Source organism: Telmatherina bonti, assembly GCF_933228915.1.
Source record: "Telmatherina bonti genome assembly, chromosome: 3".
Taxonomy (NCBI): domain Eukaryota; kingdom Metazoa; phylum Chordata; class Actinopteri; order Atheriniformes; family Telmatherinidae; genus Telmatherina; species Telmatherina bonti.
Genome location: NC_136621.1, coordinates 9,209,033 through 9,225,728, shown reverse-complemented (window position 1 = coordinate 9,225,728; position 16,696 = coordinate 9,209,033). Strand labels below are relative to the sequence as shown.

Genomic DNA, 16,696 nt, shown 5'->3' with positions numbered 1-16,696 from the left:
CTCCAGTTTTTATCACCCAGATAGATGTTTACAGAGAAGGAATATTTACAACCAATATGTTCTGAAAATGTCGATTTCTTCCCAGTAGGGTCTAATGAACTGACGGCTCCAAAAGATATGCGTATGGCTGGCCCCACTCTTGGTCTCCAGCAAGTGTCCCCTTTCCTGCATGCCATTTCTGGATGGGTTTTCCAGCAGAACCCGCGCAATATGTTTGACCCAGTGATAGTCCACTGTAAATCACATCCTTTCACTGTTTCCCCTTCTTTCTCCTTATATAGTCTGTCCCTTCCAGTTTAGATGGCTGAATACCAAAATGCCAGATTGACTTTAATGTACTCTCCTTACTTGGTTAAAGATGGAAACACCTGCATAAATCCCAAACCCTCATCTTCCAAAGCCTTTTTAAGTCTTGGTCAAAGTGACATCTGACTTGCAAATATCTAGCGCCTCCTTGTGGAAACATGAGAGGTAAGAAGTTAAGCCTTTTGTAATCGAATCTGTTGTCATCTGTATTGGGTGCAAAGTCTGAGTCAAAAGCGCACCATCTCAACATCTTTGATGAATTTTCTGATCTGCAAACTTTCATTTATGTGAGGAGTTTTTAAGCAGAGGCGTAAAAAAAATATGCACAAGACTCAACAACTGCAGCGACTTCCTGAGAAGAGCGGTACTCACAGCGTTTGTTCAGACTGGTGGTTGTTGGGATTGAACCTATAGGACGGAAGCTGTTCTATATCTGCCTTGGTTAGACCGCGGGGTTTCGCTTCTCCCAGACGTTCTGCAAGGTTCAGCAAAGCCTGCAGATTTTACATAAACACCCAAAGTTCATTTACAAGTTAGATTTGTGGCATCATCTGGCAACATTAATGACGTAGCAGCTGTTTGTCCGACCTCGTAGTTTTCCACTTCTCCGTCATCCACATCCAGCTCCAGACTGATCGTAGGAGCCACATTTGGGGGAACAGGAAGCATAGACCTGCAGGTGGTTGAAGACGAGGAAGGAGTTTATTACCAGTCTGAGGTTTTCGCAAATCTCAAAAATTCACTCATACAAGACAACCTAAACTAGAGCAAGTGAGAGAGACTTACAGGAAGTAAGGCAGGAAGCTGTGGTGGTAAGGAGACGGGGGCACAACCTGCTGCGAGCGGTAACGGCGACTTGTGAATCGGCGAGGAATGAAGTGGGGATACGGCTGTGACAGGAAGTTACAGTCAAAACACACACACAGAAAAGTCGACTTTGATCCAAATAAATACAAAACTTAATTCATGTACGCACCACTGTGAAAAGCTCCGGCGACAGGGGGTCATGGTGCGAAAGGAACTGGAGAGGCGTGGAGGGTGGCAGAGTGGAGGGAGGCTGGTGGTGGTGGTGGTGGTGGTGATGATGGTGTGCATAGCTGAAGCCTCCACCAACTGGGATCTGCTCTCCCACAATATCAACCTCGTTTTCGATTCTCTGTAAAGGCTGGAACAAAATGACAGGCGTGTCAACAGATGTTCACCAAAGACCTCTGATGTCTTTTTATTTTCATAAATTTGTGAAGTGACCAGCCGACTTTTCTCTGGTAGAAAATAATCCAGACTGAAAGGGCATCTTTTAATCAGACATGTTTCTTTAAGATGTTTTCATTAGTTTTTCATAAAAACAATAACTACAAGGAACAAATTTATTAAGTAACTTACTAAACTTTTAATTTCATTTAAACTTCAGCTGCATTTTGTTCAGAATAAACTTCATGAACAACATCAGCCAAAAGTCTTACTGTATGCTTTTAGTTATTAGTTAACATTTTAAGCTGTCTAAGTTTCCATGAATAGTTGATCATAGAAGCACAAAAAAACAAATCAAATGTACAAATAAATAAAGGCCAAAGTCTCGACATTGTGACATATCGGCTAAAGTGACACAAATTTTCATGCAACAGATTCTATTCTCAGTTTTTTAGTCTCAAATATCATTTAAATACAGACAGGTGTTATTTATTTTTCCACCTTTGTTCATTTCTTCTCTTTTCTAATGTGCTGACATTTAAATTAGTCTCTCCATGTTTCTCTGTGAGCCTGGTGTGTACGACCGCACTGTTTTCAGAAAGTCTGCTACCAGTTTGATCTGATTGGTCACACAAGCTCATCAAACTAACGCCGCGGCCAATGCCTGCTGAGCTGCAGCTGAATATTCAGTTCTTCCTGACGCGAGTTGTTTCTTCTCATTCACTTCAAAGACACATCCATCACCTGTCAAAGTGGCCAGTAAGTCTTTATTCATACCCACCAAACTGAATTTTGACCCACATTTTACTGGAGTTCATTTAGAGCAATAAATACTCCAAGACAGTTAATGTCTTTTTTTTTAACCTCAATAAAACTTCTATAGGATGCAGCAGCATCGTGGCTCCTTTCTACTGCAATGAAGCTCAATACAACACAAGTTAACTGTTAGACATGAGATAAAGTTGTGGGGAATAAATGGCTCACATACCGATCGTGGCTGTTGTGTCTGGAAAGGCAGGAACTGTGCGGGTGTCGGGAGGTGAGGTGGGTGGTGAGAGAGATGAGTTGGGGGGGAAATCAGGAACTGGGGGTCACTGGATAGTAGTGAAGGAAAGGCATAGGGAACTGGCAAATGCTGCATTGAACATGCCTGTAACATCTGGAAAAGACAAGAAGAGAAGAAAGCAGAAATTAAAATGTGCTCTTTTTGTTTTGTGCATTAATTGAAATGTGCAGTCCTGCCACAAGGTGGCAGCAGTGACTTGATAATCAATCTTCCATATCTTCCAATCTTCCTTTGGCTGAGGCTTAAAAGCTGCACAATAACCACTCTTTCACATCACTCACTGGGTGGTAGTGTTGTCCAGTGCTGAAGACCACACTACAGGCAGGGACCTGTTGCTGGGAGGAGCAGGAAGGAGGAAGATGCTGCCCACTACACAACGACGCTGCAAGGCCGTGAGGAGGGACCGGGGTCACAGTGTAAGAAACTGGTACACTGGCTTGCTGCAGCTAAAGATAATCAGCACAGTCGTTAATATAAAGTCTAACATGTACAACACCACCAGCTGTTTCATAATACTTGCAAACTCACCCGTTCATGTAGATCCATTACCATGGTTCCTTGCTGCTGCTGAGTTGCATGATGGTGTTGTTGATTGTGATGGGGGTGCTGGTGAGTGGCCGGGTGCAGTAGTCGTGGTGACAAAGTGGGAGGGTGGAAAGCCCGGGGCTCTTCTGAACCTGACCTTACACCAACAGATGTTGGAGGCTGAGCGTAGGTGCTTGGAGTGTGAGTTGGGTACATTTGACGTGTGGAGGTGAGAGGGCTGTGGTGGTAATTTTCATCCTGAAGCTCAGACGGTGACAGGCGAGATGTAGGGCCTTGGGTGGTAGGGTGGTGATGAGGAGGCAGGTGACGGGAGGGTCTGGAGAGACGGCCACGTTGGCGCCTTGCAGGTGGGCTGTAACGGTGAAAAGACAGATTCATATCTAGAGCCTGGACTTGACTCGTTATAAAAAGTGTAAAAGTGTAAGAAATGAAACCAGAACTCTACCTGCGTCTGTGACGCACAGGAGTGACACATCTCTCCTGGTGGTAGTGTGTGAGGGGGTGAGGCTGTCTCCGACTTTGGGGTCCTGACTCCCAGGGACGGATGGGGGGAGAAGGGGTGGACGGTGGGGGAGCAGATGTGGTTAGATGTTCCAAGACGGACTGACTGGACAGCCTCTGGCGCTTTGGACTGGGGCTTTCCTCGCTCTGCAGGAGGAGTGGAAAAATGGGAAACGACAGAGAAGAAAGCAGAGGAGGGTAAGAGAGGGTATGGGTATTGTGTTTACTGACCCATAGCACTCCTATCAAATAAATCAATTTCACCATGTTTTACAGTCCCTCTGGCCTGCGATCTATACAACTGCACAGACACTATGTTCCTTTGTGGCTCATGGCATTTCCTGTATGATCTAGCGTGCGTTTCTATGAGCTTACATGGGTGAATGTGGCGGTAAAAAGGAGCATATTACACCACCAGCATTCAGAGGCCCTGAGGGTTCAAAGTCACTTCCTCTTGGAGTGGGGAAATGCAAACAGAAAACAAGCGCTCACAAGCCCATGTGCAAATTTCAAGTACACACCCTCAACTCGATGGCTGTGTGACCACTTTCTTGTGAAATCAAAAGAAAGTCAGTAATACACATAAAACCAGTAACATAGCTGCCTCTGTAATCATCAGTTCTGCACTGACTAATGACTTGTACTCCGTTTCACTACTTTTGACTCATCTGTGAGTCATTTAAGTTACTGTCAAGCAGTGACTCTCATGCTAGGTGCTCAGTGAGGCAAGACCATACCCAGACATGCCGATGTATCAGTTATAAGTCATTCTCCCTTACGAGTAGGGCTTTATTTTCTGAATCGATTAGATTCACTGTAGGCTGTTTTAAATCAATCTAATTTGATCGATACGGCTCAAAAATGCTTCCAATGACGGCAGATTCAGCTGTGCCACAACTGGCATGACAGTGTTACACCAGAGCAAGAGAAAAGCTCTGCTCCTTACTGGTGTGAGTGTTTCCATCTTCACCACCCTTAAAAAAAAACCCATGTTCTTGTCTGATGTTCAACTGGTTGACATGTTTTCTTACGCGTGCTCTCACCTGTGTGTGTGAACATGAATCTGTGAGTGTGTAGCATCGGGGGCGAACTCATAGTGTGACACATAGAGCAGCTTTAACATGCAGTCATGTAAATCACATAAACATCAGACTTTTTAGGGTTTTTTTAATGAAAGGATGACGTTTAAACCTGGCCTTGTGTGAAAAACCAGATTAAAGCGTAATTACTTGACCTTGTTGTGGGGGCAGAAGTTACATGCGTGTTGATGTCACTTCCTGTTTTTGTCAAAACATCTGCTTCTTATTGAACATGATGGAACCCGTGTTAGCATTATCTGCTAATGTGAGAAGCTGCCACGTGGGTCATGGGTGAATGTTATCCTACGATGAATGAATAAATCTGAATTTGGTATCATCTCGGAGAGAGGCTAGCATTTGGACAGAAGCAACACAGGCAACCAAAGAAAGGTCATTTACGTTACTGGAAAGGGAAACACATGAAAGGAAAAAGGACATTTTTCTAAATCAATATTGGTTCATCGATTTTTAATCGATTTTTCTTCACTTCTGAGTAGCCTTGCTGTTTTCTGAAGAAAACAAAGGTTCTTTTAACACACCTAACAGAGAGAAAGACGTGTTGTTTAAGTGTAATTTAAAAAAAAAAAAAAAGTGACAGTGACTTTTTAAATGCATACAAATACAAACACAACTCAGTAGCTACCATGAAGAAAATTGTGATAGCTACAGGAAACAGCTGGAGAGCAGACTGCAGAAACACACACAGTTATGGAAACGCCTGCAGACATGCACAAATTCACATTCACACATAGGCAGCTGCCACCGTTTGAGCTCGACAGCCTACAAAGAACATTACCTTCTGATACTCTTAACAGGCAAACCAGAACGAAATGTGTTCTCATTGCTGGACCAAACAGACTGTACACGAACAGCACACTGGCAGCTCTGATGTCCAACTTCTTATTTAGGTGTTAGCAGAGCGAACAATGATGTCAGAAAAGCTGGCAAATAGGACAGGCTTTAGTAGAAAAGGGGATGTTGAGATGGAATAAATGTGCAAGCTATCAAATAAGGGTTTAAGATTATAAAGATAAGGCCTTCAGGCCCATCAGGTTTTATATAAATGAAAGAAAAAAAAACCCTTTTTAGTCATGAAAAATAAAAATATTTTGTCCAGGAACATCTGAAGCCTTATTGACATGTCAGGCATGAAAAAAGTCTGAATTTAAACATATAACATAATGAAACCTCCAGTTTTATGCAAGAACCTCAAAATAAAGTTGAAAGTTTAACACATGACTGTTTTTTAAGTAAGGGATAATGCCAGACGAGTGTTCCCTCCTTTAAACGGATTCCGATGAAAATATGAGGATTTTCTGAAAATGCATATTTCTTCACAATGTGAAGGAAATCGGGGAGGACGTGCGATGGTTGGTTTCTATAACAGCATAAGAAAAATTCGGCCATGGAAAAATCTAAATGCGAACAGCATGAACCTTTTTACTTCTTGAAGATTGCTGTGAAACTGGCGTAACCACTGGAGCATTAATGCAAAGAAACACGCACAGTCCGCTTCACCGCTGCAGGGTGACGTCAGAGCCACTCTGTCCTTCTTCAAGAGATCTGGAGCTTCATCAAAAACTAACTGATTAAATATTATTTGTTGAAACAATATGATAGATATGTTATCTGCAGTGATTGATTTCGACTAACGATCTCGGTAGAACATGAACATAATACAGTATTGAAATGGGGAGGGATCGGGAGACTTTTTCTGTTCTCCTTTTTCTACCCTGGTTTTTGTTCAACCAATGGTCTAAATTAACCTGAAAAAATAAAATAACTTACAAAACTGGCAGATCAGATACATTCATTAGTAACCATGGGCTACTGTTTGACATAGTCCTTCCAGATATTCTTTCTGCTTTCTGTTTTGTCCGTTTGTCGCTAACATTTCTGTTGCCACGGTTACCAACTGGCGTTTGAGCCAGCGCAATGACTTGGAATTATTGGGCTATTTGATGGAACTTTTTTAACTGGTGTCTTATATCACTTTTTAACGCACACCCTGCAACCAATCAGAATTGAGTATTCACCCAGATCATGGTATAAATTAAACTAAACTACTTTATGGAAGAGTTTATGTCCTAAGTCACATAAGAATTATCATATATTTGAGAAAAAACGAGAAGCTTTTCTTGGGTCATTTCATTGAAAATGATATAGAAAAAACAGCAAATATTGTATTCCCATTAAACCTTAAAACTCTGCTAGATCACCATTAGGATATCGTTACTCTCTACATGTGCAACACGGCAACATTCAGCTACGTCTGTGTATATGTTTGCTACAAGCAGCACAAGCACGTTGTGGCCAAATTGTTCAAAAATGGTGGTCTTCGCTAAAGGGTAGTTCACAGCACGAGAACTCTGAACTAGAGAAAAGGTCAATCTGCTGGTAACGTGTTTCTGTGGCATCAAGGTAAACAACAGTTTACCAATTTCTTGCTAACTGTTTCGCACACGTTTGTCATCGTGCAACAGGTACGGAAAATTATAAAAAGGCCAGTAGTTGCAAACTAGGTCTTAAAGACACTCTTCAAAACTATCCGCTGTCCGTTTACTTCCGATCTTGTGTTAATGCTCGTGTTTACAAGAGTGTTTCTGGCATTCACGCTAAAATTGCACCTCCCACACACGTCAACACGATCAGCCTATGTGCCAAACATACACGTACGGGTGGGCGCTTTGATACGTCAACAGCTTCTCGGGAATGTTATGCCGATTAATTTAGACAATTATTACCTACAGCGTACTCTTTATGTTATCTATAGATGTTTTCAGCCATTTATATTCAGCACTAGAGATTTACAATACTGCTGCAAAATGTGGTATTTACTCTAAGACCATTTGATACATTCACAATGAGTCCCCATGATAACACTATTACTTATCATATATTTATTAAAATAATAATTGCAAAAGGTTGCCGTCACTACCATGACCTCTTTTTGACCTGGAAGTTATGATGAAGCCACTTTCTACAAATCAGATTATATCTGACCGCAACGTCTGTTGAGGACAAAGTGACAAGAAAGAAATGTGTACGAAAAGAACAAAAACAATGGTCCTCTATGGCTGAAATGAAGCATTTTTGATGCATGGTGGGGGCAAAAACAGGCTCAGTTGGAGTTTTGAAAATAGTAGGTAAATGGATGCATAAATAACAGTAAATAAACCATATTTTCTGTGCTGAAAGCCAAGACTTTAGAGAAAGATGAGTGCATGAGGAAAAGCTTGGTCACTGTAGATCTGTGTGACATTTCTACAAAGTACTGTTTAATAAATCCTGTTTTGTGGTTTTAGTTGGTCTTTTTAGTGCTATATCTGTTAATATATTTTTTAAAAATAATTTTGATCTCATAATTTGACGACTGAGGCAGTCCTGAAAAAGATAACTGTATACTGAATGTGCTAAAAAAAAAAGGTTGATGTTTGTGCATTTTTATGTGTTACTAAACAAATAAACACAAAGACCAAAACAAATGGCTTGGAGTTTAAAGGGTTAAAGCACAGTAAGGCATGGCTTTCTGTTTCTCTTGACAATAGGCTCTTCTCATCTGATCCAACACCCCACAACCTTTCCACCAGCTTCACGCCAACCACAAAACCCCAGGGACATCTACTGTGCCCATTTTCACATCTAAGCCAGACTCTTCCACCAGCATAAGTGTGCACTCTCCCCACCCTCCCTATCAACCCCTCCCATCCCCCTTTCTTTCCATCAGATAAACTGACCCCCCTCCTTCTCTTCCTCTTCGTTTCCTCTTGTCCATGTGACCTGTCCGAGACCCTGACTTGATATCTGGAGGGGATAAGAGAGGTTCAGAAAGGCAAAAGCATGCACAGTGCAGCTTCACACAAACAGACCATTTGTATGAAAGTTTGATGGGCCTGCCTGTCTGCGTCAGTGGGAAGGGGAGCATCATCAGACAAAGGAGTGTGTCCCCGAGCAATACCCTATAATTTGGTCTTATGCTCCAATATGAGTGCTTGTTGTGAACAAATTCAGACACATCTGCTTTAAACTTGCTTTTCCTAAAGCTAAAAACCTAGAAACAGAAAAACCAAACAGCTCTGTAACTACCATAAGATCAGGTTAAAACGTCACGTTTTGGACACTTCACACACATCCCTCCCTTCCTTTTTTGTGTCCTCACATTCTGTGTGAGCACAAACCAGTGTGGACAGCCCGACACACCCTTCCACATTCTATTTCACAATGTCCGCATTTGGGATATGCAAGCATCGACTCACACACAGCAACTCTGTCCAACAGCTGTTGTGGCTTTGCTGTCATTGCTCAGAACAAAAATAAAGAGAGGACTACAGAGGGTATGCAAGTGCACACTCAAGAAATACAGCTGAGAACACGTTTGTCTTTTTCCAGCACTACAGTTTGTTCATGAATGTGCACACTGAGCAAATATGGTCATTTTCTGTTTGAGATTCATTAATATTTACAGACATGCTTCCACTAACACTCCAACACTTCTCCCTCCCCCTCTTATTTTCTTTCCATCAACAAGATTTCAAAGCTCATTTTGGCTCCTCTGCCACTGTTCCTCCCTCTTATCCCCTCCCTCCCTCACTCCTTCCCCTCCTTTAGCTTCTCTCACTCCAACCAAGTTCCACAGCTGGAGGTGAAATCATTAGCAATACCCCCTCCCCGTTTCTGGCCTCGCCTCCCTCCCTTCCTTCACTCCCCCCCCCCAAGCCTTCTTCAACACCTTCCTCAGCATCCTGCCTCCCTATTTCCTTCTTATTCATCACTGCTCTTCACTTAATCTGTTTGGCATATTTACAGACCTCTACTCATCATGATAAGGACTCAGGTCTGTACAAATGTACAGCTTGCAGTTGAAAATCTATGTTAAGCAAATAATCTTATTTTTTTACTTTTTTTCTCTGTTAGCATCTAAAGCAGAAGCAAACACCCTCTGTGGAAAGAAATTGTGAAGACATCATGCATCGTCCAGTACCTGGCTTACTTAACTGCTTACTTAAGAAAAAGTTTTCTGATGTGTACAGTTAATTTCCACTTCCTTCTGGGCTTACGCTGCTATCAGCTCCCACAGTTGTCAGTATAAACACGCCTGACATTTTGTGAAATATAAAGCAGAATTGGTACGTCCGAACAGTTTGAGGTCACAATAAAACATGAATGCTTTAGAGCACAAGATAAATAAGACACGTCAAGCTCTTCTTAAGGCTGAAACTTCTAACAGGTTTTTTCACAAGGAGGAGGATATAAAAATATGTTATTGTTGTTTTTCAGAAATTTCCTTTTGTTGCAACTCAAAAACATTTCTACAGATTCCCCTCACACACACCCCCACCCACCCACAACACCACCTTACCACTCTGTATCACTGAAATAATACGAGTGAAATTCAACTAAAAGGCAGATTTGTGCTTTGATACATGGAGTAGGTATGTCACAAATAAAAATGGGTTTGGCCGTTATCAAAGAGAGAATCTCAATTTTTCTGCATTAATTAATCTCACAACAACAGGAATGTGTAAACTCTCATAAACATTAACAGGTCTTTTAAGTTTTATTATTTAGATCTTCTGATGCATAAATAACAAATAGTATAAAAACAAAGTTAAATAAGCAAGAAGTCTCATTTCAACTAAAACCCACCAGCTCTGTGAGGGATAAATAACTTCTACATATTCATTCTGGATTTTTTCAAGAGAGAAAAAAACAGAGCAAAACTACGCAACCTTGACTGAGACTTCAGAGGTTTATTTCTGGAAAGTACAATATAAAAATGGTTTGGAACATTTCCTTTGAACATCAGTAGAAAACTGTGGAACAACTATCTAGCTAGCATTTGACTTCCAGCTACCCCTTGAAACACAATTTTGTTTAATTTGATCATTTTTCCGTGGCTTTACTTCTGATCCTTTGTGTTAGGCTGCTGTTGCACTGGAAACTTGCTGCTTAGCTTAAATCAGACGATCCAAATTGGGGGCGGGCCCCATGAGGTGGGGTGGTTGAGGGGCCACAAAGCTAAACAAAATCCTATAGTTTTTGCACTTCCAACAAAATAATAGACATATTAGTGACACATAATTATTGGTGAAAAAGGAGCCCTACAGATAAAGTTTGGGAACCACTGCCTTAAATTATTTGCAAACATTCATTCATTCATTATCCAAACTGCTCAGACTGATGAAGGGTGGTGGGGAAGCTGGAGCCTATCCCAGTAGTTTTTGGGCGAAAGGCAGGGTACACCCTGGACAGGTTGCCAGTCCATCTCAGGGCTTTATTTGCAAACAGTGAAATAATATGTTTTTCTGACTGCACACTGACTTAAGAGGAAAAAAGGAATCAAACCCACAATGATTTCTGAACTGTAAAACTATCCATCAAAAAACATTTGAGAGATTTTTCTGTGGTTTTTTTGTTGTTGTTTAACTCTTCACATTTCACTGTAAACGAAGCGGCAACCTCTGGCAGGAAAAAGTGAAGCCTATGCGGCACTTTTTTGCCTATGCATAAAAGTGCAATTCCCTCTTCATCCACTAGGAGCTGCAAAACAGAGCAAATCCCTGTGGACTCCCATGTTAAAAAGACCAACTTCACAGCAGAAATAAAAATGTTTACAGCCTGGTTCAAAATCCATCCATCCATCCATCCATCTTCTGCCGCTTATCCGGGGTCGGGTCGCGGGGGCAGCAGCCTAAGCAGGGAAGCCCAGACTTCCCTCTCCCCAGCCACATTTGCCAACTCTGCGAGGGGGGATCCCGAGGCGTTCCCAGGCCAGCCGAGAGATGTAATCCCTCCAGCGTGTCCTGGGTCTTCCCCGGGGTCTCCTCCCAGAGGGACGTGCCTGGAACACCTCACCAGGGAGGCGTCCAGGAGGCATCCTGACCAGATGCCCGAGCCACCTCAATGGTTCAAAATCCATTTTAAGTTTAATAGGTCAGGTTTACCTTCATGACAACTGTGGAGGGAGTGAATTTTTTCTAAGTCGCCCGTTCAAAAGTAATTTAATCTCAAAATTCAGCATATTTAGGGGCGTGTCCTTTTGATTGAGAGGTATCCGATCTCCCGCTTCAAGTCAGAAGAACGTAGAACAACCTCGGTTTTTAGCCGGTTAACAACGTGACTTAGCTTTAGCCCGCTTACCTCCGTTAGCTGGTTATCTCCGGTTATCTCCGGGTTAGCTCGGTTAGCTCTTAGCTACAGGCAGCTCGGAGTTCACTCGATGTCAATCGTCCACCATGATGCTCACAGCCCCCCTCTCAGCTCTACCTCTTTGTCCATATTTGTATTTTCCGGGTGAGACGACGCGCATGCCCCTGCCAAGATGGCAATGGTAGGAACTGCCCACCGAGTTTCAATTCCGCTCTTCGGAAACCTATGGGTGACGTCACGGAGGCTCCGTCCATCTCTTTTAATACAGTCAATGCTGTAAACCCAAACAGTCGAACACAATCATAAAATGGCAATGACATGACATTTAATGTCAATGTCGCATTTGGTAAACATTAGCATTAATTATTTAACCCACTTATTGTGTGTTTTCATTTTTGTTTATTGTAGCACACAAAGTCAGGTGTTTATCCTGAAGGTGTTGAAATATTTTTCACATATTTTCTACTTTTACTTCCATTTTTTAATAACATCTTCTACACGGTGGTTAGATGTCTTCCACAATGACACCCTGATTATTTCTTTTAAATAACAAAGAAAGATTTAAAAATATCTTCTGATACATGTCTTAATCTCACATTGGTGTAGTCTGAGTGTTGGAAAAGCTAGGAGACAATTTATTTTCACAGAATGGGGTTTTTGTTTATTTTTTTCTACAAACCAGTGTCTTTACCCCCAGTCTAATTTATAAATGCTATTTTAGATAACTACCTATTTGTAATGCTCATTGCAACACGAAATGGTGTTGGTGTTTTAAATGGGACCCACAAGCAGTTGGCAATATTTAAAAAATTGAGAGCCTTTTACAAATGTGACTCACAACTTAAAAACACTGAACTGCAGGAAAATGAGAAGAACACTGACCTTCATATTCTTTATGTATATATATATATATATATATATATATATATATATATATACACACACACACACACACACATATATAAATTTTTTTTCTTTTCTTACATTAAACAGAACATGTGCTGTCCTTAATCTGGATTTTTCGCAACATTTTACTTGGTCACTATCTGTCTTTTTTGTGATGAGGACTTCCAGCTTCTGACCAGCTCAGTCAGACAGATCAACCTCCGCCATGTAGTTAGATGAGTTACTGTAGCTGAACATGTTAACCTTCAACAGAGTTGTATGGGTCTTACCTTATCACTTTCCTCTCCATAAGCATGGTCTACGTGGCAGTGGTAGGATACACCAGAGGCTCCTGCATAAAAGAAAGGATAGGACACTGAGCTACATCATGCTTTGGCTTGCTCAGGGGCCATCCATGTTTTAGAAATCACAACTGCCACATGCTTGATATTAAAAAATGACATAAGTGTCAAGGCATAACAACCTTACACAACTTGAACATTTTAAATAAGCTCCTCACAATTTAATTGGAACAAAATGTGTGATGTTAGCTGAACACTTTTTATAACCTCCCATATCATGTCAAGATTCAATCTTTCCCCAGCCTAAAAAACAAAAATCCTGAACTCAAGGGGTTTAAACCATTTAAATGAATGGAATTACTCATTTTCAGTCAACAGAGTATTACTTTACAATCTGATATACAAAACATGTTGGGATTATCTTTGTTGAAATTGAGAATGTCATTATACCCAGCCATTGTCTAGAGACCGTTGTTTATCTCTACAGTTCATTAAATCCCTTTGTTTTTTATTTTTCTAATGCAACCTGGATTTAGTACACATGAGCAATAACAATGACAACATGTTTGTTAAAAAGGATGCTGACCGTCTGTACAGCAAAAAAAGTGACTAAAACACATGGTATAGTCTCAGTGGATGTCAGTGCACACACATACATACACACACACACAAAATAAACACGGTAATCCTGGATTAGAGCAGCTTTCTGGTGATACTCCTGCTTGCATCACAGCTAAGACTTTTACTCTTTTGTTTTTCTACAATCCTTTCATCTTTCTATTGTCTTTTCTATTTATTTTGGCTTTTGTTTTCCCCAGTCAAAGGCAGGTCTTTAACTAGGGACTTCCTTGCCACAGATGATGGCAGTGGTATACATTCCAAGGGTAAGCACTACCAAGGGCACTCCAAACAAAGCTACCACTGCAATGGAGAGGAATAAAGCTAGACTAGATGGAAGCAGCCTCTTAGAAGAGCATTTTCACCTATCCAGTATCCAGTGTTTGTTTGTGGGGTTTTCCCTACTTCCTTCTTTGAAGAAAAATTGACTAACAAGAAGGGGGGGATTTAAAAAAAAAAAAAGGCAGGTAAAGAAAGGTTTTCAATACAGAGTCCTTCAATCCTTAAAAAACCCTGTCTTGTTCTATAATCCACAGGGAAAGTAATGTTAATGTAATGAAAAGGTTGAGGTAAGTAAGCTCATATATTAGTATAGAGCAAACTGACTAAAGGGCCATTTCCATTGATAGAAGTTGGGATGGCGCACTGGCAAAGCATTGATGAGACTCCCTGGCTGCATAGCACTCCTCTGTACAACACTAATCCACTGATCACAATAGGCAAAAATCCCTCCCTGAATATGGTCTCGCTTGCACATTGTCAGAATCCTGTAAATTGAGTCAGAGACGAGTCATTCAGTTTGACTCGCTCTATAGAGAACAGCTCGCAAGCGACAGGACATGTTTAAATGGCTTCATGACCATTGTTGCACTGACAAGCTGCACACTGTTTAGTTGTGTAGTCAAGGCCTGAAGCTGAAGTGAATGATAGGACTGCATTATGAATGGTATCAGGTGGGGAAAATGGTCAATTCTTTACATACAAACTCTAGGTTATATGAAAATGTAAAATTTCAATGAGTATAACCAAGTTTTAGATGTGGCAAATTTTGGTGGATAGACAGCAGAAAGGATGGGTGAGGACAGACAACGCAATGACGACACCAGTAAAACCCAAATCATAAGTTGCCAAACTGGGATGTCCTATAGCCAATAAGACTTTTAACTCATTTAAAAGTAGTGTATTTCAGTATAAATGCTCTGCAATATCAATAAAAGTTTGGTCATTTTTAGTTTTTAACACTTTAAACAAATAAGCTGGGGTTTTTTTTGTTTTGTTTTGTTTGGTTTTTTTTACACAGAAAAATTTAAAGTATTTCTTGCAAATCTCAAATGTTTATTTGTAAAATGTAAAAAAACATATGACATACAAGGTTGAAGATTTCAGGTTTTATTTGTTAAAATGCAACAAGTCAGCTGAGCTGAGTGAACCTGCTTTCCTTCTAAACACAAAGAAAACAATATCTTATAGTAAATTTCCACCCATCATGTGAGTTTCCTGCAGCAACCTACAAAAAGCAGGGTTCACTCTGACAGTCCAAAGCTTGCTTTTAAGAAGGTTTTAAAATTTTAAACCATATATTAAAAAGAAATAATAAAGAAAAGGTAGAATAGCTGTCCTTTACATTCAATAGTAATTCGAAGAAGTGACAACAATACTTCAGATGAGCTGGAAGGATAACGGTTCTCAACACAAGTTCATGTGAGCCCGGTTCACCTCAAATGCTTTTAATGGCTGAGACGTAATGTCGCTTAAAATGACCACAAAACCTGTCTCCTGGCTTGTTTGGTGGCACGGCCACATTTGCTATGTGCATTTGTGGAGCCGTTGCTACCCAGCAGCATCCTAAAGCTAAGAAAACGCACTTGGCTCCTTTTTCTTCACAGATGCTGCATGACGTTGTAGCTGTGTCACACGTTAGCAAGCGGATGTCAATACTATGGCCATTTTGAATATGCACAGTTGCTATTTGAGAAAAGAAACACAAGGAGACATTATTAGGAAAGAGAGAAAGGGACAGAGCAGGAGGAGTCATGACTTTTACTGTCTGGAGAGAGCTAGGAGAAGGGGTAGGATGCAAGATAGATGCCAAAGTAGCTGTTGATATGGGTTCACACCACTAAGAAAACTTACCAAAGTTTATTTTTAACTCGTGTAATTTTCTATTTAATTACATTTGTATTTCTAATTAGATTGGTTTTTTTTATTCATTTATTTTGTTGATCTATTTAATTTATTATTTAACTTGGTCATACAGCAACTACTACTAGAACAATAACATGTTTAAGCCTGTGAAACACAGGTTTAACTCTGCTGCAGAAACAGTAATGTATGCAAGTAATGAGCTTAAAAAAAATGGATTTTTATTTCATTGAAAGACACAACATAATGCCAGAGGATTAGCTGCAGCACCACAAAATCTCTAAATATTTTCAATCTCCTAAAAGTTAAACCTCTGCATAGGGCTGGGTTAAAATAATCGATTCAGCGATTATAATCGATTTTCTTTTTAATAGCCCGATATCGATTCATAAAACCCATAATCGATCCTTTTAATATGTATTTTTCCCCGTACATTCATGTGACTGTCGCGCTACGCGAGATCTCATCACCACGCGAGCGTTGCGCATCAAAACAAACATGGCGGAGGTGGTGGAAGCAGCGCCAACAAGCTTGAAGGCAGATGTCTGGAAATTTTTCGGTTTTAAGAAACACGAAGACAGTAATAATGAACTGGATAAAAGCAAAACGATTTGCAAGATTTGCTACATGGAAGTGAGGTATTGTGGAAACACAACAAATCTTCGTAACCATTTAACAAGACACCACCCGGCACAAACACAGTCTGCTTTAGCCCCGAGGCAAACGCAGCTCGAGAAGGCATTTGAAATAAAGTTAGCAGCAAACTCTCCGCGAGCCCAGAAAATAACAAACGCTATCGCCACATACATATGCAAGGACATACAACCATACTCCGCAGTTGAAAATGACGGTTTTCGCGGCCTTATGAAGACTTTGGAACCACGCTATGTCATACCCACACGTAAACAGTT

The 16,696-nt window shown here is 40.8% G+C and overlaps 1 protein-coding gene across 1 annotated transcript in view; it reads right to left on the bottom strand.

Moving 5' to 3' along the window:
- rnf38 (ring finger protein 38) overlaps nucleotides 1-16,696 on the bottom strand; it is a 31,261-nt gene that overhangs the window by 3,069 nt on the left and 11,496 nt on the right. Inside the window, exons 3-11 of the mRNA XM_079262090.1 lie at nucleotides 13,014-13,075; nucleotides 3,555-3,757; nucleotides 3,092-3,461; nucleotides 2,845-3,009; nucleotides 2,486-2,656; nucleotides 1,283-1,471; nucleotides 1,093-1,196; nucleotides 895-979; nucleotides 679-800 (exon numbers count right to left, since the gene is read on the bottom strand). Coding sequence (XP_079118216.1) covers nucleotides 679-800; nucleotides 895-979; nucleotides 1,093-1,196; nucleotides 1,283-1,471; nucleotides 2,486-2,656; nucleotides 2,845-3,009; nucleotides 3,092-3,461; nucleotides 3,555-3,757; nucleotides 13,014-13,075 — 1,471 coding nt within the window. The remainder of the gene's footprint in view (nucleotides 1-678; nucleotides 801-894; nucleotides 980-1,092; nucleotides 1,197-1,282; nucleotides 1,472-2,485; nucleotides 2,657-2,844; nucleotides 3,010-3,091; nucleotides 3,462-3,554; nucleotides 3,758-13,013; nucleotides 13,076-16,696) is intronic.